Source organism: Seriola aureovittata, chromosome 12 (assembly GCF_021018895.1).
Source record: "Seriola aureovittata isolate HTS-2021-v1 ecotype China chromosome 12, ASM2101889v1, whole genome shotgun sequence".
In the NCBI taxonomy this organism is placed as follows: domain Eukaryota; kingdom Metazoa; phylum Chordata; class Actinopteri; order Carangiformes; family Carangidae; genus Seriola; species Seriola aureovittata.
In genome coordinates, this window is record NC_079375.1 from 3,166,518 (window position 1) to 3,192,260 (window position 25,743).

The 25,743-nt window shown below is 40.3% G+C and overlaps 1 protein-coding gene across 1 annotated transcript; it reads right to left on the bottom strand.

Moving 5' to 3' along the window:
- Positions 1-1,427: 1,427 nt before the first annotated feature.
- marchf11 (membrane-associated ring finger (C3HC4) 11) lies at positions 1,428-25,648 on the bottom strand. Its single transcript, XM_056391025.1, has 4 exons — positions 18,980-25,648; positions 12,668-12,823; positions 5,991-6,183; positions 1,428-4,754 (listed from the first exon to the last, which is right to left on the bottom strand). Exons 1-4 carry the CDS (start codon positions 19,343-19,345, stop codon positions 4,432-4,434), a joined length of 1,038 nt encoding a protein of 345 aa, XP_056247000.1. The 5' UTR covers positions 19,346-25,648; the 3' UTR covers positions 1,428-4,431.
- Between the last annotated feature and the right edge of the window lie 95 nt (positions 25,649-25,743).

Consider the following 25,743-nt stretch of genomic DNA (forward strand, 5'->3'; position numbering starts at 1 on the left):
GCTCATTCCTGTCAGCAGCTTGATGGAGCAGTGGATTCCACAGACAAACACAAAGCAACATTCTGTGAGTCACTGAATCAATTTCATCGTAATTTTATGATGTCATTGATGATGTCACAGTTTATAGACATCATCATTTTGATGATTTGATGATTTTATATTTTTGATGTAACATTACAATTTGTATAACATCATTTTTTGTGACTCCTTTCATCTTGTGATTTCACTGATGACACAGGAGACCTCGCAGGTCCCCAGCTCGCAGACGCAGGAGGGTGGTCCAACGCAGACCACCCTCCTGCATAGGCAAGCTCAATAAACATGTTGTAGCATCAAAATGACAGTTTGCTTGATTAATATATCTTCTCCAACTCTGGAGTGAAACAACATTTTAACTTAAACAGTAGCCACAAAATCGATTAACTGCATATTGCATAAAATTGGACTTACCAACATCAGATCTTCTTCCTCTTTCCTCTCTTCAGTCTCAATGTAAAGAGACTACTGCCATCACCCTAGACAAACCCAGGTAGTGACGTTCAGCTTTCAGAAAGGTGCCACTTGCCGCCATCACACAGCAGGTAGCTTCCTGGCAGCACAGCCTTAAAGCCAAATGCACTTAAAGGTTCTGTAAAAGAGATTTTAATAATAATAATAATATAATATAAAATAATAATATACAGTAATATAGCAGCACACAAAGCAACTGGTCCAAATCCCTATTGGCTGGTGGACTGTCAAAACATCAAAACATTTTTTAAAGTTTTTACCTGCTCAGTGTCTTTATCAGCTCCATCAGTGTCATTCATGCGATCTGTCCCAACGGATAAGTCCAAGGCTGAATCTCCCTCCCAGTGCGACCGTGAATACTGGTCTGCTTTACCGAGATGGAGAGCCCTATGAGCCGCTAAAGGGTCCAGCTTGACTCAGAACTGGCTTTTCCTCTCCTCAATGCAAAAGTAACTTGATGACTATAGACATTAGTGACCGGCTACAGTAGCCATGATAACGTTAGGTAGCTTGCTGTTACCCATATAATGAATTTGTTTGGCAAATGTTCCCATTACTAGCTGGCTAAGAGTCAGCATTGCCATGGAGCATATCATGGCAATGCTAACGTGGGCTAATGGTTGTGGTTAATTTGTTTTTTTTTGTTGTCTCATGTGTTCATGGTAATTCTATTCAGTTGTGCTTCTTTTTGTGTCTTAAATGGTCATCTTCATTGTGCTCCATAACACCCAACTGACTGAGAATTTGAATGGAAGTGAGGGGAGGTTGCGGCCGAACGGAGGCTGGAGGTGTGGCCAACGAAGCATTTGCCTTGGTCTGAGATGCTGGTGATCTAGTCTGACATCTAGTAGTAGTCATGATCATTTACAGAACCTTTTAAAGTCAAACTGACATCAGGCAAATAACCCACACTAGTCTCTGCATATATAAATATTCTTTATACATTACATCCATGTTACATTCAAAAGAAATAGAAATACAGCCAACAGCAAAAGTCACATTCAAGTTATTTTTGTGCTGCACATTGCAACGTCGTCACCAGCCTCCTAAGGCACCAAAAAAATCAAACGACCCCAAATGACCTAAGTTGAGAACAGAGCCCGAAACCCAACCACCACCCCGAAGCCCGTCCACAACCCAAACACCACAGGGCTCCTGGAAGCTCAACAGAACGGCATACAGACAGATCAAAAACACTATTTTCAACAGTTGTATTCATACCGGCACAAATCATCTGAGGATCATTCCTTCTTGGCAGCCAGCAAACCCTTTGAACAGATGTTGATATGACAGCATATACAGCCACTAAGATACAAAGTTTAACTGACATTCAAAAATGTCCTATACTTGCTGCCTGCATCTTTGTGTGGAAAATCTCTAAAGCTTTCTGACATCATTTTTTTTTGTGCTCATTTGCAATCAGTCTAAACTGCTGAATCATGTATCCTCATTCCTCAGTTGCTTCCTGGGAGATACGTGTTCTGTGAAAGTAAAATAGCATGAAGTATGAAGGTTTATCATTTATTCATTTTATGTGTTTTGTGCCACAGTTCCTTTAAACGCTAAGAATCCTTTGTACAAAACAAAGCAGAATTGACCCAACAGAAACACAGCGATAAAGGCATAACACTCTCTCTCTCTCTATATGTGGTTCAGCAGTTTTGAAAAATATCCAGTTTGAAACTCCAAGATATAGGGAGCATAAATGAAACAGCACCTTCCTGGTTCTGTTCAAGCAAGGAAACCATCATTCAGAATCTCATTCGTAGCTACACTAATAACTAAATCCAGCCTTGGGACAGAGACAGTATGCTGGGTCTCTTTGTTGTGGTTTACTGTAACCAATCAGCATACACCCATGTCATTTTCCCTGTGCACAAAAACTGTGGTAGCAGCTGCTAGGAACAGTTTACAGTAACTTGTTTGTATAAACCAAAGAAATTTAAGAGTTATCTCTATAAGTCTACTGACGATAACCTGCTGAATGTAACTTGTAATATTTTTGTTGTATTATTTTATAATCTTGTATCCTGCCTACAAAGCTCTGATTGGTCGATTGTTTTTCCAAATGACTGAGTGTCTATGTGTGACATTTCAGAAATTAGCAGAAGCTCCAATTGTTTCACTTATTTTCCCTCCATTTCACTCAGGGCAGACTCCTGCAGCTTTGGGACAAGCTCAGATTGTCACTCTAAGTAGAAATTTTTTAAAGGTCCATATATTATAAAGGTAGATGTCCATGTGTTGTTTGATCATAAAGCAGGTCTAGGTTCTATATTAATACTGTGAAAGTATCAAAGCGCTCAGTCCACAGAGAAATGCACACAGCCTGTATTCAGAAACTGAGCCTTAAAACCAGCCGTCAGGACTTCTGGAACTTTGTGATGTCACAACAAAGCAGTCACCACTCTCAGCCAAGCCCCAAGTCCTACCCCCCTGGGCCCACCATCCAAACTTGCAGTATTTAGTTTCTCTGAGTGTTTACCTGAAATCTGCTATATTTTTATTATATCACTCAGAAAACAGTCAGCCAATCAGAAAAGAGGCTCAGAGCTTCAGAGAGAAGCCTGAGAGAGGAGATGTAAAACTACATTGAGATGGTTTTTGGTTCTTAAAACCAAAATATATCTTATGGATCAACACTTCAAGAAAAACACAGGAGAAGAGGAAAATATCGAGCTTTAAACTAACATGGAAAAGTTTTCAATTGAATTTACAATGCTTGGAGCTTATCTTTATGCTGTCTCAACACACCTCTAAAGTCTTGGTTAGACAGATAAAAGTTTTTTGCACCACTGGTGGCAAGTGTCCAAGAATAGAAGTTTTCTCCCTTTTACAGTTACCCAGGAAGTGTGTGCTGATGTGTGATGAGCATTACATCTTCATTTGGATGCGACATTTAGTCTTGCTGCTTCAGTGCTTCTAATTATTTGGTAACAAATACAAGGAAAATAGAAACTAAGTTCTGAGGCAGGTATCTGATAGTGTTGAATTTATGCATAGGCTGTTCATTTCAAGAAAAATCTCTTCGTAACTGATCCATTTCAAGGAAGGAAACCTAGGTAAAGTTTCATTCATTATTAATGAATTATTGGAGATTTGAAGTGTGCAGTTACATATCAGTTCCTTTCAATGAAACTGCAGGAAATTGTGGCACTGTGGCAAAGTGTTATATCCAAAGATATTTTAAAGATATTTTGTCTCAGTACACATCAGCCTTAATGCTGCATTCATGTCATGTGGTAACTTCTGTAACCGCCGGCTCGTTCATGTCGACATTCCAGTCATGATTTCCCACAAATTCTACCTGTCGCAAAATAATGCAGAAGTGCCTAAAAAAGCAAACAAGCGCAGATGCCGAAAGTTCATTTTTCAAGGTTGTTAAAATCAAATTTAAGGGATGTAGTGCTATATTGGCCATGCACAGTATTTATTAACTATCACACAGCCAACTCTGCGATCCCAAACCGTCATGAAATGTGATTATCAGATTTACAATTCTTGTAAATCTGACATATCAGTTACTTTCAATGAAACTGCAGGAAATTATGGCACTGTGGCAAAGTGTTACCAGAATTTACAATTCTTGTAAATCTGACCATGTTTCCCATCACTACCTTCCATCCCACATGACATGAATGCTGCACAATATTCTGGAAAAAGAAGGAGTGTGGTTGATGTCTGTCTGTTCAGCAATCAAACATAAGGGCAACAACACCACATGTGAGTTAATTAAACTGTTGAGAATGTTTTGAGGACCTGCCTCAGAGCAGAAATCATGTAGAAAAAGGAAAATCTGCAAAAAAAAAAAAAGAAAAAGAAAAGAAACAACAGATTGTGTGTAATCCCAGCAAAACTCAGGTTGTTACCACCAAGCACAAACCATCAGATGTCTTATTCCTGCATAAATACCGCCTGGTGTTAGACCGATGTTACACGAATAACAACCTCTCCTGACTCACTGTCCTGACTGAGGTTGTTTCGGGCCACTAGCCTGGGACAGAAGGGGGCCAAACAGAGGCAAGTCCATGGCTGCGGTCCCAGGTGGGTGGACTGTAAGGGGCCACTGGGCCCAAAGGTGACCAGGGGCAACCAAAGCGTCCTGGGGGCCAACGAGGAGTGACCGGTGCTCGTCTCCTCCATGTCCTTGGCCTTGTCATAGCTCTGAACGTCCCAGTGGAGGTTTACGGCCCGCCACCGCATGAAGACATTGTACACTGCTGCCCCCTCATGGACAATCAAGCCTGTTACAACGACAAAAATGGAGTGAATGAGTGAGTGAGTGAGTGAGTGAGTGAGTGAGTGAGTGAGTGAGTGAGTGAGTGAGTGAGTTGAGCTTGTGATGAAAAGACACCATTGGCTAGCTAAGTGTTGGACTTCCCATTGGTGGTTGCTCTTTCAAGATGATTTAGATTAACTTTATTAATCCCACAACTGGGAAATTCACTCACCACAGCAGAAAATAAACATCTATGGAATAAACATCCATGGAAATATACATAAAAAATACACCAAATATACACCAATATACACCCAATATTTGGCGCGAACATTATCTATATGTCATCAGGAGACATTTACTGCAGATCCACATCAGTTTTCATTTTCAGATCACTCTAGCAACTTTTTTTTTCAAAAAAGCACCTAGCAACAGATTTAGCAACTTTTTGGACAAACCTTAGTTACTTTTCATCAGTCACTAGTTCTGCCCTCTCTCTGTGTTTACTCAACTCAACTACATCCTCAATTTTACACATTGACCATACTTGGTCCAGCTGTTTTGGTTACCTTGTTTATCTATTTATGCAGAGCCCTTGCCCAGACTCTAAACTGACTTTGCAGGCTCAACTCGCCTCCTGATTCGCAGGTTAAGGTGAGACCCCAACAACAGCTGGTCCCCTGGTCATAGTGTATTAAGAGCAAAACAACCCTTTTAAACCTTTCAAGATTTGTGAAACCTTTGTTGAAACCCGGTTTCTAGTGTTTGGTAAGTTGCCTGTGAAATTATTTTTTCTGGTTTAACAATCAGCACAGTCAAATCTGAACACACACACACAAGATTCAGTGCGACTTTCTTTTTCTGAGGATGTCATTATCTTTATCAAATCTGCTGAGAAACTACAGAAAAAAAAGAGAAAAACATCTCATAAAACTCCAGAAACTGCCTGAGGAATGTCGTGTTTTTAAGTTTTCTTCAGCATCAAAGTAATCCAGTGATAGTTGCCTGTACATGCATAGGTACACTGCAAACAGGACCTGCTAATAGTTAATTCGGCATACTCTGTACATATAGTTTAATGTCGCTATTTTGCCAAAATGTGACTAAAGGCTAAAAAAACAGGGCACAAGTGGTAGCTCACAGCATAACTCACTCATAAATAAATCCTTCATGTACATATAATTGACCTCAGAGGACAGATGTGTGGTGTATTTTGCTTTCTGCTGGTGACAGCTGCATCGATCATTCCCTCATTCCTCACCTACGCAGACCAGGTCCATGAAGCCATACATGCCGTAGCAGATCTGAAAGAGGATGTCGCGGCGCTGCCAGACGGCCTGCGGGCTGAGAGCCGACCACAGCAGCCAGGAGATGCTGGCCACCAAAAACAATGAGCCCAGGAACACAGCAATGATCTGCACCTTCTCCACCAGGGTGATGGTGATGGACTGCCACTGCAGACAGAGAGGAGAGACAATACATGAAATGGTCTGAACTGAAGACAATATATACAGTATGTGTATATGTGTGTGTATACAGTGGAGGAAATGATTATTTGATCCCCTGCTGATTTTGTAAGTTTACCCCCTTACAAAGACATGAACAGTCCATAATTTTATGGTAGGTTTATTGTAACAGAGAGAGACAGAATATCAACAAAAAAATCCAGAAAAAAACATTAAATAAAGGTTATAAATTAATTTGTATTTGATTGAGTGAAATAAGTATTTGATCCCCTACCAACCAGCAAGTATTCTGACCCCGACAGACCGGTTATATGCCCATGAGGCAGTCAAATTAGTCCTGTCCCTTTAGGAAAGTATTCCTAATCTCAACTCGTTATGTGTATAAAAGACACCTGTCACAGAATCAATCTCTTCCATTCAAACCTCTCCACCACCATGGTTAAGACCAAAGAGCTGTCAAAGGACGTCAGGGACCTGTAGACCTGCACAAGGCTGGAATGGGCTACAAGAGCATCAGCAAGAATCTTGATGAGAAAGAGACCACTGTTGGCGCGATAATTCAAAAATGGAAGAAATACAAGATAACAGTCAATCACCCTCGCTCTGGAAATCCATGCAAGATCTCACCTCATGGGGTAAGGATGATTCTGAGAAAGGTGAGGGATCAGCCAGAATTACACAGGAGGAGCTTGTTCCCTTGTTCATCTCAAGGGAACTGGAACCACAGTCACCAAGAAAACCATTGGTAGCACACTTTGGTGGATGGATTGAGATCCTGCATTGCCCTCAAGGTCCCCCTGCTCAAGAAGGCACATATACAGGCCTGTCTGAAGTTTGCCAATGAACAACTGAATGATTCAGAGAAGGCTTGTGAGAATGTAATGTGGTCAGATGAGACCAAAATTGAACTATTTGGCATCAACTCGACTCGCCATGTTTGGAGGCAGAAAAATGCTGGATATGACCACAAGAACACCATCCCCACTGTCAAACATGGAGGTGGAAACATTCTGCTTTTGGGCTGTTTCTCTGCTAAGGGTACAGGAAGACTTCACCGCATTGAAGGGCCGGTGAACGGGGCCGTGTACTGTGGAATCTTGGATGAGAACCTCCTGGCCTCAGCCAGAACACTGAAGATGGGTCGTGGATGGGTCTTCCAGCATGACAATGACCCAAAACATACGGCCAAAGCAACAAAGGAGTGACTCAAGAAGAAGCACATTAAGATCCTGGAGTGGCCTAGCCAGTCTCCGGACCTTAATCCCATAGAAAATCTGTGGAGGGAGCTGAAACTTGGAGTTGCTAAGCGACAGCCTCGAAACCTTCAGGATTTGGAGAGAATCTGTAAAGAGGAGTGGACCAAAATCCGTCCTGAGATGTGCGCAAACCTGGTGACCAACTACACGAAACGTCTGACCTCTGTGCTTGCCAACAAGGGTTTCTCCACCAAGTACTAAGTCACGTTTTGCTTGAGGATCAAATACTTATTTCATTCAATCAAATACAAATTAATTTATAACCTTTATTTAATGTTTTTTTTCTGGATTTTTCGTTGATATTCTGTCTCTCTCTGTTAAAATAAACCTACCATAAAAAATATGGACTGTTCATGTCTTTGTAAGGGGGTAAACTTACAAAATCAGCAGGGGATCAAATAATAATTTCCTTCACTGTATATATACACATATATACAAAAACACACATACATACATATATATATAGGTCCATTATTCATGCCTTTTAAATCAACCCCTGTGACTAAACCAGATCAGGTGAGCATTTTCTGATCTGCCACCGTTATGGTTTAGCTAGGTTTAGGTTTAGGCAACTATCTCTTCCCAAAGCTTAACATTGACTTTTAGTCTTTATGTCACATATACCCAAGTATTCAGGGTGAGATTAACATACACCACCTTATTATTTCTAACTAAACCCAAACACCAGTGGTGTCAAAATGCGTGGCATCATGAACTGCTGTGCTACACTGTGATAGGATATACCACCACTAATAAATACAGAAATTTAGAAATACAGAAATAATAAAATTGCATAAATAAATAAAAGTAGCAATAAATAAATATAAATATAATACATTTAATAAATGCAGCAAAAAGGTAATAAATAAATAAATACATGGAAATACATAAATCATTTCATAAACAAATATTAACAATACAAATGCATGAAATAAATGTAGAAATAACTAAATTGAATGACTGCATCAACACAGTAATAAATAAATACATAAACTTAGAAATACATAATATACATAATGTAAAAATACAGAAAGAGCATTTTTCATTACCAAAAATATATTAATTTTTCCACCCCTGAGCTTAACAGTTGGCAGTAGGTGGGGGGCAAACATGTGTATACAATAGAAAAGCCTTTGCTAATGTAGCTGTAATGAATGTTTCAGAATGTTCCCTCAAAATACCGGCTAGTCGTGCTGTATGTTTATGTGGTGAGAGAGCAGCTGAGACTGCATGATAGAGCTTCATTTAAGCAGCATTGTGTAGTGCAACAAGGGTCACACATAGTGATTAACCCACAGACAATCATTACCAGACTCAGTTCGCCTCAGGTCATTGTTTTTGTTTTTCTGCCCACAACTTTACAGTTTAGGTTCACGTGTTTTCCGCATTAGCAGCAGGCAGCTGAAGATGGTCTATAAATTAAATGCACACTGAACTGCAGATATAAGCAGATAAAATCAGTTAGCAGCTACCTTTTTTTTTTTAGCATTTACAGCTAGTTTCCACTGCTTTCAAGTTGTCAAAAAAAGCTATTAGCTACAGCTATTGCAGGTTAAAGGTGTCAGAAAAATTAACATATGTATGTACATATGCAGGTAAAAGCCTCTCCTACCTACTGTCCTATAGGCAGACACCAGTCTCACTGGCAGGACCCTCACTTGGCTGGAAAACCATATCAACCACAACGGGACAGAAAACCTGCTACAGGCTCGACAAAATCTCCAAACAGGAGACAGAGGTGGCCAAGAAGAAGCGGAAAGAGGCCACGGAGAATGTAAAAGAGGAAGGTAAAACTGTGGGAGGAGGGAATGTGTGTGTCAGCGACAAAACAATAAGAGAAAATAGGAATAAGAGAGAAGAGAAGAAGAAAACAGAAAGTGGAGAATAAACTTGATAAAATAACTTGGAAACAGGAAATTGTTGATGGCTCGTTTCAGAGAAAAAGACTTGAGGCAGACTGTGTGGACAGAAAGTAGAGCTCTGCTGAGCCTCAGCTGTGTGTTTGTTCAGTCTGCCAAGGACTCAAGTCCCATCTGGAACAAACAGATCTGAAAAGGCCCCGAATGTTCTGCTGTGAAAGAAACGACAATCCAGAACGCAGATATTTTTAAGCCTCTGTCTGTTCATCTTGGAGGACTGAAGGAATCCGGACGCTCCAAGCTGACAGCAGAGACCTGAAGGGGCAAACACACAGTCGACGCTTCTCCGGCCTCGAGCTATCAAACGGAGCCATCATTATTTCTCTGCCTTCTTCAGAATGAACACTTTACTACATTATTCTAGATCCACATGAGCTTTTTCAGTTTAGTTGAGCAGAACCCTTTGGAAAGGATTTTGTGTTCCATTCGCACAAAGATAGAAGATGCACAAGAAAATCAAAACAGCAGAGGAAGATATTCAAAAATCCTAAGTCAATAATGTTCCTACAGTGCTTCCTGACTGGGTATTTCATTGAACTCTGCCTGTCAAAGTTCTAATCTATAACTTTTCAACATTGAAATGTCCAAAAACATCTAGGCCTATGTTCTATATGTTGTTGAGTTGTGTTCTTACATTATCCCAAATGTTTTCATCAATTCTCAAACTAAAGATTTACTTTTTACACCTTTGTGGTTTTCAACTCTATATTTGAACCAGATGAAAGATTTTAATCATTGGGCGTCTGGATCTGAAATTACCAGAGGAACAAGCTGAGGAAATGTTGGACAGCTCAGCTCCCAGCTGCTGGAGACGTCCTGTCCTGTGTCCGCCAAAGAGCATTGGTCAATCACTGATTTTTAATGGGAAACTATTTTATTCAGTGTTTCTACTGGTTATAATCTGCTGGTCTGTTTTTATGGAGAGGAGAACACCTCTGAGGATAATTCAGCTGCTGGTAAAAACCTCCTGAACCACTGACACTGACGGAATCCAAACCAGGAGAAGCTGACGGCAATGGTGGTGAACACAACAACTCCCATGATCCCACGCTACTTCACAATGTCACCCAACGCCATCTTTTGTTATTGTTTTGATTGAGAGACCCCTAGAGGCAGAAGTTATTAACTGTTTAATTTGAGATTATTTGTGTGTACAGATTCTGGGATGACTAAGGCTTTTTTATTGTTTTGCTTTTCACTAATGCACAGGATTATTTTTCTCCAACTCAGTTTTAGCTATAATTCTGCTTCCTCATAGCAGTTGGAGACTTTAGTGATAACAGCTCTGCTTGTGTAAAGATTTGAATCACATTTATAAAGGTCAGAGTTGGCATTTGTGGCAGATTTGCCCATTTACTTCTACATTTTAAAGCAATGAGTCATTCATAAAAAAAAAACAATTATCATTCACAGGACCAAGGAGAAGAAGATAAATCGACAATTACAGAACGGAAGCACTTCAATATGTGGGTTTTGAAGCTGAGTTGGAGTGAACCATTTTGCAGGGATGGCTCTGACAGATGCAGGTGGGTTTATTTCTTGTCAGTTTGCCCGGAAACTGCTTTTACCACTTCAGTTCTGTGTGGTTGAGAAAAGCTGTGAATATTTCTGAGCATCACTTCTCACCAGGGGAGTCAATACATCAAAGATTTTAGAAACAATCTCTTGTTAATGCCTCCAGAATGATGCAAAGCTCGGTGGGAAAACACTGGAACCTCAAAGGTTTATAGCTGTAAAAAGCAGTAAAAAAAAAGCCAGGTGAAATATAATGGCTGCAGTTTGGTGTCACATCACTTAAACTACATATCTGACCACGCACACTGAGTCAATTTGCCTCACCTACATGAAAAATACTCAGTTAGACATCATGATGATAGTATTTCTAGCATGAGCATTGCTACTCAGCAGGGCTGTTCTAATATCTCCAAAAATGGCTGTTGTCTTTTCACAGCATCTTCAAGTGTTTCCAGACAAACAGTGCAGAAAAAGACAAATCCTATTCACCAAGATGCCACCTGATAATCTGATTCGCAATCATCAAACAGGCCTCTGGGACTCAGAGTCCTCAAGTGGCCCCTCATCAAGATGACTCTGATGATCTCGAGACATCATTTTTAAAAAGACCCCCTCTACTTTCCATGCATCTTTCAAGTAGGTGAAGTTATGCCAGATTCCCAACAGATAATCTGTAAAAACAACAGATTCTTTTTTTTTTCTTCTATTTTTTTGACAGAATGGAGAACCTCCATTTACAACCCTGTCCTAACGAGACAAACACGTTTTGGTGGGTGAGGAAACGACCTGTTTTGTCATTTAGTTTGGAGGACTATTTGTTATTTGCCAGTTAGAGTAATCCACTAAGTAGTGGCTTTAGGAAACAATAAACAGTAAATAATCCAATTAATGTTAAAGAAAATACTACTAACATCCTTACTATCTAGCATCTTAGTATTTTTGTTTTAATATTTCCTTACTTTATATATATATATATATATATATATATAGCGGCTATACATACAAGACATGAAGAGTGAGGCTATACTATAGACTCACTCTTCATGTCTTTCATTTAAAACGTCCCATACAGTATAAAGGTAGATGTCCATGTGTTGTTTGATTATAGATCAGTCTAGGTTCTATATTAAAACTTGAAAGTATCAATCAAAGCCTCAGTCCACAGAGAAATGCACACAGCCTGTATTCAGAAACTGAGCCTTAAAACAGCCGTCAGGACTTCTGGAACTTTGTGATGTCACAACAAAGCAGTCACTGCTCTCGGCCACACCCCAAGCCCCGCCCACCTGGACCCACCATCCAACCTTGCAGGATTTGGTTTCTCTGAATGTTCACCTGAAATTTGCTTTATTTTTACTGGATCACTCGGAAAACAGTCAGCCAATCAGAAGAGAGGCTCAGAGCGTCCTATCTTCTGACTGGCTCACTGACCTTTTGTTACGAGAGCTCCAGAGAGAAGAGATGTAAAACTACTTTACACACACAGGCACGCACACACACACACACACACACACGTGCACACACACACGAAAACTATAAAATATGGGATTTAATACTTTTTTTATGATGAATATCTTATAAAGATACTGATGTCATTGCACTATTTTCCTGATAAAGAAAGGTGCATTTCCACAGTATCTTGAAGTATGGGGTCAGTGTGCTGGTTCTCACCGCCATCGCCACCAAACAGTTCGACGGGGTCACTCGGGGTCGTTTTAAACAGAGGAACCAGGCTGGGAAATCAGCTGATGGTTTTTAGGTCAAAGCAGCCATGTGTTTTACCTGCCACGGTCTCTTCATGTTGATGGCGATGACGTGGAAGCGATAGCAGCAGAGCTCACAGGTCCAGCAGCCCCTCTCACTGATCCACTTCAGCAGGCAGTGCTGGTGGGTGTAACGCACTGAGCCGTCACACCGACATGGGTTCAACAAGTCACCCTGGAGACCAGAGAGAGAACAAAGGTATGTATGTATGAATGGAGGTGGCATTGATTTGATGAAAGCAAATTAAAACTTGGGTCACAAAAGTGAGAAAAAACACTGGAATGGGATAAACAATAATAATAAAATACATAAGCATCGGTAATTCTATTGTCGTATTGTCAGATGAAGATAATAAATACCTCATAATACAGTTTTATGATTCCTTGGCCAGCAGCTGAGATCTATACCTTCCTAAACTCACTCTACAGCCTGTAGCCTGCAGGATGGAAGACCAACCAAACCATCCCAACACATCACACCTGAGGAGGCTTAAAACACATTTTCAAGTGGGAACAGCCAATGATAATGCAGTTTTATTGTGTTTTGTTTTAGCCTTGATGTTGTTGTTATTCCTGCTGATCACCAACACAAAGTCACATACAAAGAAAAAGTATAAGAAGTTTTATGTTGTAGTCCATTTACTCTACTCAAACATCTGCCAAAGTAGTTTGTAATGTTTTAGTTTATCAAGGGTTCTTCAACATTTTACTGTAGCACTTCTAATATTACAAAACACAAAAAAGGGTGTCCATCCATCATCTATATCCACTTACATGCAAAGTCGTGGGGGCTAAAACCCAATCAAGTTACATTAGGTAAGAGGTAGCACCCTGGACTGATCAGAACACTATTTTAAGGGCAGGATCTGTTTCCAATATAAAACTGAACAACGCAGTGATTCAGTGTGAAAAACAATTGTCAGAGGCTTGTAACTATACTACTTGAGTTACGTCATCATTAGAATGAACCTGAATCTTTGTGTTTTGTTGTTTAGCCAACAATACGTCTGTCACAAATTTAACTTGAACCTGAAAACTAAAGAGGTCATGAGGTCATCATGCAAATTGATTGATATCTTATGCAAATGAAAGGAATCTAATGAGCCTGGCAATGGTTGGAAATCATATAAAGTAACTGGTGGTAAAAAGGTTTAACTTTGCAAAAACACTGGTATTGTCTTTTAAAATCTGGAACCGACAAATTGCAAGGCTAGTGACTCTTGTAAGAAAAATGAGCCAGCCTTAGGACACTACAGCTGCACACAATGTTGAGGAAATCAAGAGTGTTCTCATGAACAGCAGGAGGAATTCTAACTATGTCCTGGCTTCAACAATCAGAAATCCTGGCTTCAAGAAGCAGATTTCTGCCTGCTTCGTCAATTGAACAGCTGTAAAGAAGATGGCCCCGTGTTATCCTTCTGCAAATACTTAACAATCTAGTATGGAAACCTGCAGCACAAGAAAAAACAAAGCTACTCTGAAGCAAAAGGCTACAAGTAACTGGGCACTTGATATTCATATCTTGTGTGGTGTCTCTATATTTTTGTCCACTCCCTGTGACAGATTAAACCGCAGGATCTTTTCAGGAATAAAGAGGAACCATCTGCGTTTGGATCAATGTTAGAACCGTCTCCGCGGTATTAATCTTACATCCATTTTCAAGGTCTATGTGTCAACTTTCCCATCATCTCAAAATCCTTGTTTTCAGGCCTCAGTTTGGCCTTTTCTCCCAGCAGGTCATACATCAAAGAAAATACACGACTTGTTCGCCAGAGGGCTTTGCCAGCACCGCTCAGATCAATGATCATTTCTCAAAGCTACAACGCTCACGGATATTAACGGCAGGATGCAGCATGACATTAATCATTACAGCCGTATATATTTGTTCTGATGGTTTTTTTCTTCCTTGAGGCATTCCTTGAGCAGCCATTACTGTAGCTTTGACCTGCTGGCTGGGCTGTGAGTGGCATATTAATAGTATATTAAGGTCAGCGGTCAGCGAGCTCATTTTTCATCATGTCATATTAACCTTGTGGGTTTAAAAGGACCTCGGAGGCTTTCACTTGAATGAACTGACATGGGTCAGCTACCCATTGAAGTTGTGATTGATAAAACCAACATCAAGGACTATTTTAATACGTTTCTGAATTCTCTAAAGGGACATTTGATGAAAGTGTCCCACATATTTTGGTACTATAAAAGGCCATTGGTTTCTAGAATCCACAAGACGGCCAACAGTGTTTCAACTGAAGGGTGGAAATAAAACTTTAATATCTGAATATCTGAATCTATTTCTTTATGAGAGTCTAGAGAGACAGGAAACACAGGGACAGAGAGGGTGATGACATGTCCTTTACCACTCCATTTCCAGGACACCCCAATAAAAATACAATAATGAGCATGATATTATAATCATCTCAACTCTCTCTCATTTTCTTTTTACAATGCTTTCAACAGCATCTTGTGGTATTCATCAGTGTATGAAGCTTGTATGTGGTCAAAAGCTCCCCAAAAAGTCAGCAAGTGGATCTCGAGTTTAAGATTATTGTGTCAAAGAGCTGCAATAATCAACAAACTCAAGGTGTTCTGACTCGCATATTCAGAAGCTTTCAACTGTAGGTCATGGTATTCCTTGACATACTGTGAAGGGAGTAAGTACACCTTGAACTGAGTTGAGATTGTTTTGTCAATTAACTTCTGAAAAAAGATGGCAAGTTCTTATTATTATAACAACAACAATTATAATTGGCAGAAGCTTTTGATCATATCTCAGGGTCTTCATCATCAAATGGAATTTACAATGAAGTTCATAGCTCCCGACCAAGCAAGTAAATGCCAAACACTGTGATATATGAAAAAAGCTAGTAAGTTGAAATTGAGTTTGGATTGTTATGTCAATGAACTGTAATAATTGACAAAACATTATCAAATCAGATCAAAGTATTCCAGAGCTTTCAATCATATCTCACAATTTTTAATCAACACATAGATTTTGCAATGCAGCTGAAAGCCATAAAAAGCCTGTAAGTATGAATGTTCTGTCAAAGAAAGGCAATAATTGACAAAACTATCTACAATCAAGATCCACTTACTCGCTTTTTTACTCACTGCAAACTATACTAGATGAAGATGACCGTGAGGTGCAGTTAAAGGCTCTGAAAAATTCGAATGAGTGAGTATATTTAAGAGCCCACACCCATGTTGGCAACACTTAAAAGTGCTGTTTCATAAATTTCCCCTAGGGGATAAATAAAGTATCTATCTATCTGAGCAAACTCCACCTGCTGTGAATATGACTTAAAACTGCAGAGAAGTGTGTAAGTGGCCATTGAGTTGAGATTGTTTTGGCAGCTGCTGTTAATCATAGTTAATATTGATCTGTTAAGTTCCAATTTTGTGAATCAAACAGCACTGGTTTCTAAAAGGACAGGGCAAAGTTGAAAAGATATTTGAAAGGAATTCGAAGGAGCAGTGTACTGATGCTGATTTGGCCTTTTTGTCGTCTTAAATAACATTTTATTCTCACTCTATCTGCTCAGATGTGAATATTTAAAGTGTCAATTTCTGCTTTGCAATTTTTCTGATAACTGGTGAGCTTGCCCAGCCTGCAGCCTTGTATCAAAATCAAATATCAGTCTGGACCCGGAGGCAGAGCTATTAGATTAGCTCTGCTAATAGGCTATAGCCCACGTTCAGAAGACAGGATATTCACTTAGGCATTTACTGCCCTGACTCCTCTCTTTCCCTTAAGCTCCAGCAGGGATGAATCGTCCCTCATCGAGCGTAGCTGTCACGAACCAAATAGGCCTACAGAGTGTCAGGTTTCAGAAACAAGTGTCCATTTATCCCTGCTTGTCCACGTCTGTCCATCCAGCTCCAGGAAGACGTGCAGACAGTAAGACTGATGCATCACTTTGGGATGATATTTATTATAAATAGATTATGATTCAGGCATTGTCATCTTCCTCTGATATGATGCTGTTGGGTTCATTGTGTATTGATTGTACAGCTGATTGTACCTTAATTGTCTATTAAGACAATAACTTGACTTGACTCTGTATAGAAATAAAATGCACCATCTAAATGGTAATTTTATGTCTATTTCTGGGTCCCTTTTCTCATGTTCAGTGGTGTCAGGATTGGAAAAAATACAGATTTTTAAATCTTGATTTGGGTTGGAACCAAACTGTATTTCTAAAGGCCCCATTAAAGGCCCCATATTGTAGAAAGTGAGATGTCCATGCCTCTTTTAATTATAAAGCTGCTCTGCTAACAATCAATGAATTTACAAAAGCACAGCTAAGGAGTGAAACTAATTCACAGAATTTACTAAGTAATGTTATTTGGATGCTTAACAGAATGTCAGCATCAATGTGTATGTTCGTTCAGGGGGCAGAAAACCTGCTGCTGCTCTGATCTGTGGTCTCATATCAGCTGTGAAAAGCATAAAACCTGCTCTCAGTACAAAATCATTTCAAGTGTGAACCCTTCCAGAGCAGTGCAGCAGACTTTTCTGCTCTTTAACATGATCATTCCTGAGTTACACTGATCCTGAACCTCCTTACTATGTGTTTGTCTAAATTAAGAAGCCCTGCTAAGGGTCTTTGTACTACACAGACCTGTTGGACAGGTCTGTAGAGTTTCCCTCAGTCTTAGTTTTGCTGGTAGCAAAAGGCAAGATGATATATTTGCACAAAAATAGTGATTCATTATTTAACTTTAAAGTTATCCAATGTACTCCCAGTTTATTTTATTGCAACCTCCCCCTGACTTTATAGCTGTGTTTCATGAATAACCGACACATGACACCTGTTAACAATTGACTGAAAAGCAAAAAAGCAGGAAGAAGGAGGCCGGTATTAAATTTGTGGTTTGCTAAAACAGAAAATATCTACGTCACTAGACAGTTGAAATCTTGGATTAGATTAAAAAGGTCCAAGCTCTTTTGCAAAATTAGAGCTGAACAGTCTTTATTTACTAATTAACAAATTAAAGGCAGTTTGAGAGACTAAAAGACAATGGTCAGAATCTGTCTTTGTGAAACCAGTCACTTGTGTCAAGATAAATTGCTCTGAATTCTTTTAAATGTAAATCTAGTTAATGAAACAGGTGGAAATGCACATGTTGATTATTAGTCCTGTCCATGGTGCTGAAAACAGATTTTGGTAGTGGGCAGTTATGCAACATATTTTTTCATGATTTTGAAGTTATTTTAATCACCTCTTTTATGGATAACTATTTTTCACTGTGGTACAAGTTATTGTTGTAAACCCAAGGTCAGTGGTTCTCAAAGACAGGTTTGGAGACCCTTAACATGGCTTCAGGGTCATCAGCAAAGTGAGGAATCATTTAATGCCAAACAGTGTCAGAAATCCAATTCTGCATTAGGTCAGGGAAATAAATCTTAAAAAATGTTGTTTTAAGACCTGACATATCTATTTTACAAATTATAAAAAAAACAAAAAAAACATAACATGAATTGGTATAGCACAGCTTCCACAATGGAGGAAGTGATGTGGTTACAAGTCACACTCCCTCTGGCTTGTTGTGGTTTCAGCTTTTGTGATATTGCACTATTAGCCTCAGCTGCTTTTAGCTTTTTCTGGGATTGTTCATGTTCATGAGAACTTCATGTTAGCTGTCCTACAAGTGTAATGCCAGCTGATAAACGATTACATTTTTTATAGACGGTTTGAAGGCAGACATGATTTTGCAAACTGATTATCATTGTAGCAGTTTTACTGGATAGCAATAATAGGATTTAGTATTATGCAACAGTAAAATTATTATGTTCCTCATTAGGCTGGGGGCCTTCTGAGGGCCACTCAAGGACCCCTGAAGGTTTCACAAGCTAACTTTTGGAACGGCTGATTTATGAGCTGTCCGTGGTGCTGAAGTCACTGCAGCAAATTCAGGTGTTTTTGAAATGTAACTTTTTTTCAATATGGTGTTTTTCCACACATTGAAGTTTTGATTTTAAGTTGTTAAATATAAGACTTCTCGTTTCTACTGGTGCTGGTTCTGTTTGGCTCTCCTCAATAGAAGAAAAAACTATTGAAATCGGTCCAATCAGGCCAGTTTCAGAATGTGACCTGTGAAGCCCCTACTCAGCAGGTTTACCTAATTTTAATTAGCTGTGTTGCTGCTGTCAGCCAATCACGGTCCAGGACTGCTGTTCCCTCACTATCATCCAATTTAACTGTCAATATTCACAAAACCAAGACTTTTACTCTGATAACAATAGGGACAGAGTGGATTTATCAACAAAATCCTGGGTACACTGATGTCAGACTTGTTCACGGTTTCACCTGCATGTCACTGGTACATTTACCTGCTCTGCGCCTTGGAAGCAGATCCGGCAGCTGGGAGTGGGGATGCAGGTTTCGCTGCTGCAGTTTGAATGCATCGCCTGCGTCTTGCACGATGTGCCCCCGACCGCCCCATCCTCACTGGAAAAATTCCCCCCGTTGTTCTCTCCATTGAATTTCTCTGCGGTTCCCCCACATGTATCCCTACAGCTTCGGCCCTCTCCTTCTCCTTGCTCCTCTCCCTGCTCCGTCTCGTCCTCATCGTCGGGATGCGGACGTCCTTGGGAGCCGTGCGGTTCGCCTTCCTCCCAGGTGTGGCGGTGGGTGATGGCAGTGCCTCCCCTCGCCTCTGCACAAGCTGGACCCGCCTCTCCCTCCTCTGTGCTCATAATAAAATGAAAAGTCGAAATAAAATTGCATAGATGCCACCGACAAGCTTTCAGAGTATCCACCACCACTGCAACGCAGGGATGTGATGCAGCCTTTAGCCTCCCAGATCACGGTGCTATCGGAGAATATGCCTCCGTTCCGTGGATACGGAACCGAGCCGTGCTCCTGTAGCCGAACCTAGAGTGAGGCAGCTCGGCAGAGCTGCGGATCAGCAGCCGAATCCCCCCGGTGCTGCGGCCCGTCGGTCGGCTGAAACCGCCTCATGCGCTCCGGAGACCCGGGGAGCATTTCCAAGCAGCCTCCATGCATCGCAACGGGACTCAACCGTCCTGAAGCGCCGGATTTTCCCTCTTCCTCTTCCCTTCCTCCCCCTCCGCCTCCGCCTCTTTAGTCCCCACCGAGGAAGCCGTCGGCTACACAGCAGCGGTAGGGTAAGAACCTTCTGAACGGGACGAGCCGGGGTGAACCCCCTCCCTCAGATGTGGCCGAGTATTCGCCCTGCTGAAGGGCTCTTGAGCAAGAATCCTTCAAGTCAGCAGCAAGTTCTCTGATGAGTCTTGCCCTCTCAGGAAGCACAAAAGACAATTTCCCCAGGGAGATGACCAATCAATCACATTATTACCCCATTAATATGATGAAGGAGATAACTTTCCAGACCCATGCACGCACTACTTCTGCACAGCCGCCTGGACGAAAGACATGAGCTGCATCACATTCACAGCAGCAGCAGCAGTGCAGTCCGGTCAACCCGCCTGGTTTAGGTCACGGGGTTTCTTTAGGGAGTTCTTGGTCTTGTTGAGGGATCACAGCGGTCCTGGGAGGGGTCACAGTGTTTCATTTAAAGTTTTCTTGCCACTTATGGGGTCTTTGGTGGAGTAAGACAGTTTCTTCAGAGGTTATATGGGTAAAAAAGGGGGTCCCAGGGGTGCCTGACGTTACTGGAAAGTTTCTTTCAAGGGGTTTTAAGTGTCCCTGAAGTGGTCACATGGATCTCTGAGACGGTTTTTAAATGTCTATAACAGCATTTAGTGCCATTCGCAGAAGCTAGATTTTTCTCCATCTCCTCCTACTACCTACTAATAATGGAGGTTTGCAATTATATAACAGCAGTATGGTCCCTGGTCAAAGACCATCTTTTAAAAGCCAAAACAGCCACTAAACATTTGCCTTTCTGAAGTGCTTTTGAGCAAAACAAGACAGAAAGAATGTCTCTGAAACAGATTCACAACAAAATGAGGATTAATTAAATAACTGTACTATATTGAGCTCAATGAAGTCTACCTGTCACTGATGGCTTAAATCAGTAGTTTTCTAAGTGGGGTTTCACAGCTGTCCTTTAGGGGGTTCCACAATAAATTTACGACCAATTACTTTTTAGTCAAAATGACAAATCGGCTTATTTTGTCAAATGAAAGGTCAAACACCCAAATTACCCTATATACAGTGATACAAATAGATACTATGTGACACAGCAAATCTTCAAATTTGAGAAGCTGCAATCAAATGTGTTATTTTTTACATATTATTTAATTCATCATTTCAGCCAGTGAGATAAACACTGGTTACAACCAATGCAAATCAACACAACCAATAAACATTTTCCACTATGGCCCAGTCTTACTAATTTTGAGCATCAAACACTTCATTTCATGCATTCTGGTTAACTTTTATGCACCAATTTATGCTGGAAATATCTTCTTTTTTTTGTAAAGAGAAACACTCAATTCAGGCACCTGGTGCCAGTTCGAACTATAATACATTAAGGCTCTCAAATTTAAATGTCCCGCACTGCTGTTATCTGCTGTCTTAACGAGCTAGCAAGCTTTAATAGTAAGACAAAATTACCTCAAGACTCATTAGCAAACAACACATTGAAAAGTAAACTCAAAAGCATTTTCTAGTGGTTCACAATTTACTTGGTTTTGAGATTTAAAAAAATAAAAAAATAAAAAAATCCTAATATCGTACCTCCTCCTTTTCCCTCCTGGTTCCTCCATACTTCAACCTGCCTGCGTAATGACATTCTGCAAAATCATCGAGCATGGAGCCCATGGCAGGCTATTACAGAGGAAGCCCCTACAAAATAAAAATAAAAATAATAATCACCACTGTACCTCAAGTTTGTCAGAGAACAGCTTGAATATTGACAATACCAGTGGGTAAATGTTTGATGGACTGATGTGACTAAGGTTGAATTGTTTGGGAAGAACATACAGTTAGAGGGCACTACATACCAACATGAAAATATCATCCCAGAGGTGAAGCAGGGCGGAGGAAGAATCATGATTTGAGGCTTTGCTGCCTCTGGGTCTGGACAGCTCGACATCAAGTTTATCAAGGTTTCTTCCAGGATAATGTCAGGGTGGCTGTCCACCTGCTGAGGCTGAGAAGAAGCTGGGTGATGCAGCCGGAAAATTACCCAAAACATTGAAGTAATGGCCCTTCAGAGCCCAGACCTTGATCAAGTAGAAATGATATGGAACGAGTGAAAGAGAGCTGCTCACACCAGACATATGTCTGAGCTGGAGCAGTTCTATGAGGATGAATGTCCAAAACTCCTCCTGAACATTGAGCAGGTCTGATCTGCAGCTACTGGAAGAGCTGGGTCGAGGTTATTGCTGCCAAAGTTATTAACCAGTTATTAAATCCAAGCGTTCATTTACTTTTTCCACCAGCACTGTGGCTGTGCTCAATAAAGACACACACAATTAGAATTGTTTGTGTGATATTAGCTTAAGTTTGTCCACACTTGTGACTTGGATGAAGATTACATCACATGACCAGAAAACCAGGTAATTCCAAAGGGTTCAAAGACCTTTTTCTTCCTCTTTCTAAATAACAGATTCTGTAGAAGGGAAAGCAATAGCTGAATATTCTGCTATTCCTAGAGCCCAATCAGGTAAGACATTCTTCAAGTTGCAGTTGCAACATATTAGTCTAATGAGCTTTACTGGAGCAGCGTCCACCTCTGTAGAGTTTTTAAAAGGAAACAGGGCTGTTGTATTAACTTTTCATTATAGGTAAGGAGAGACAGAGAAATAATTTGAGCTTGAGTCTGCAGACCATGTTACAATCTGGGACATCACTTCCATCTGTGCTGTGATTTTAAATGTTTCACATGAAGAAAATAAACCTTTCAAATATCCGTAGCCCTTCGAAAAACCACTTCTGGTGGTACAACCAAATCTACAATAACGCATGAAATGACAGTAGAAAGGGGGGGGGGGTCCTAAATGGGTCAGTGATAACACAAATAATCATCCACGCTAATTATTATTTAATTAGTTGCCAATCCAAGCATTTTTTTTTGTGTTCTTTGTACCCCTGGGTTCCTGTATTTGCCATATTTCACATATACAATTCCCCCACTTTTCTGCAATCGACAGCTCCTGTCCCACTTCATTTGTAGAGACCAAATATCCAAAAGCATTGCCACTTAATATTCATGAAGTATACTATTCATGTATCTTATGATAGGAAAGTTGCCAGTCAAAATCCCTAGACTGCATGAATGAGTAATGATTTGCAGAGTATACCGAACCTTCCTGAGGTGAACTGAGAAAGACATTCAAGACTCAATTAGTTGTGCTCTGATTAAAACATGAAAACAACTGATTAAAAAGATTTTAATTCCAACTGGACTAATGTTTTTCTCAGTCTCTTGAACAAATGTGACACCCTCAGAACTGTCCACTGCTCTGGGCTTTTGAAAAGGACTCAAATTGTCAAAAATATTGCCATGACCTGCTTTGTTGTTTCCCCATATTTCATTATCAACCTCCAAATGGACCTGATAATAAAGTTCAAGGAGCTGGTGAATCATTTGTTGGAGGAGACTGCTTTTCCAAGAAGAATCTTCTGGTTTTTTTTTTTTTTTTTTTTTTGGGCGATGTCTATCGCTTTCCGGGGAGTGGGCCAGTAATGGACTCTAATGCAGCAAAGGAAATTATCCACTCATGTCCAATCACTACCTACGAGGCACCGATCAATACCAGGTCCCCAGGGCTCGGAAGGAGAATGGGATCGTGCTGAGAGCAGGGAGGGCTGGGTGAACTGCTTCTAAAACATGGTTTTGTTTAGGAGGGGTGCGGGACTGAGCTGGGACTGTCTCTGAATTTACTTGTGGATTTTACCTGCTGTCTGATAGTATGGCACCCATTCACGTAATACATATTTAAAAAACCTCTATTACAGGAATTCAGTTTTACTCTTCTTATATACAACATACAAAATGAACTTATGCTCTACAGTACATCGGTTATGTGTCATTAACAAGAACCTTTGGGTTGTGAAAAATCCCTTTGCTGACTTCTGTAAGCAATGTTTCTAAAGTCATTGATAAAAATGAGTTGTGTTTTTCACTTTTTAATAAGATCACAAGTCCCTACTTATAAATGTGAGTACGTCAAAAAATAGCTGCAACAATCAGGCAATAAATCCATCCATTTTTCTGACAAACTTCATTCCAGCTTCCAAAATGTGAGTATTTGATGTGTTGTCATTTATGATAGTAAATTGACAGTTTGGACTGTTGGTCCAATAAAAGCAAAAGCAAAATGAATACACTTCCCTGGGAAGCAGGAAATTATTACAGGTATTTTTCACTATTTTCTTACATCACCAAAACTGGAGATCAACACAGGGGTCAAACAGTCGTTTGGTGTGGATTGACACCAGCCGGAGAGATATTTCACAACCTGGCAACCCAACAGTTTGTCTTATAACTGATGTGTACAGCTTTAGTAAATTACTTAAGCATTAATTAAGCATTGACCACGTCCTGATTGACTCCCCCTTCTAATGACTCAAATGGCTCCACTCCAACCAGTTTCCAGCAGCTGAAGCTAAAAACCTCCCTTCTGCAACTTCACAGGAGCTTTAAGGGAGCTGCTGCTTTCCACCACTTAAGCCATGTGAAGATTTAGTCTTTAACTGAACATTAACTGAATTTATTTGAAAAATATCTTGAAGCTGTAGTAGATTTGAAGGCAAAAATATAAATATGGAGGGTGAGCAAATGAAATAAATGAACATCTTGTGTCCAGCATGCTCAGTATCAGCCTTCTGAAACTCGTATCGGTCGAATTGTCGAGCTATTTAAAAGAATCACCTCCTCCCATGACTTCCACAGTGCTAATGCCTCTACGCCACTTGCCCTGGTTCTCTCCCCCAGTCGTCCTGATCAATTAGTCTCTTTCTCGCCGTCGGCCTGTCTGCAGAGCCCCTCCCCCTCTCCGTTTTTCCTGTCGACTCTGTCAAACAGTGGCGTACTGGACGGGCAGAGCGCCCTAAACCTCTGAAACCATCGCGCCGCAAACACTCTCCTAGCATTCAAAAAGGAAGTGGAGAGCCTGCCAAAGATAGAGTGGAGGACCACAAACAAATGGAGTAGCTGAGCTCATTAAAGGGCTGGTGTGGTGGGTCAGCATCCTGCTAAAGCCCGATCAGTTTTCGATGACATCATCTGCATGAGGCCCGCAGCCGCTGATCAAGTCTGACGTATCGGAAAAGAACTAGTCATGATGAAGATGAAATCAAACCCTGTTCTTTAGTAAAAGGTTGCAATACAACAGTGGACAAGTCCAAATGTTTACCTATGTAATAAAAGTGAGAGTTCTCACTGTGAAGCAGAGTGGGATACAGTTTTGAAAACCTTGTAATTCAAGATTAGGAAAAAAATGGTGCTTTCACTAAATTTAGGAGGATTTTAAAGTTTGGTTGTTCTGGATCTCTGTACCCGAACTTCAATTCATAGCTGCATACCTCTAAAACCAAAGACAGCGTTCTTGTCTGCATTAGCTGTACTTTGAAATTAATGCTAATATAGCATGCTAGCATGGCAGTTTTTCCATGCAAATATGCTTCAGTGCTGCAATGATTAGTCAACTGACAGAAAACTATTTTGATGATTGTTTCATTTTTAAGAAGAAAAGAGTAACAATCTAATGGCTCTAGCTTTTTAAATTTGCAGTTTTTCTTTGTCTGAAATAATAAATTGAATAATTTTCAGGACTGTTTTTCAAACAAAACATGTTATGACACCACCTGGTGCTGAACGATAGTGTGCCGAGTATTTATCACTGTCTTCTGATGTTTAATGAAAAAGAATTGTTAGCGGCGTCCCCAATAAGCTTAATGTTACTATACTATAGTAACAGTAACACATGGCTAACAATGTGCTAAATGTTACATAGGCTAATAAACTCAACCTCAACCCCAAACCTCAAACGTATTTGTTATTTCTTTGCTGTAATTTGTTCTAATGATCCAAGAAAAGCTTCTTTCACCTGTTAGATTTTCTTCCTGGTGTTTCACAGTTTGGAAAACACCTATTATAACTTGATTCTGCTCATCAGCTGGAAGCGGGAGCAACCATCAATTTATGGGACACTTGATT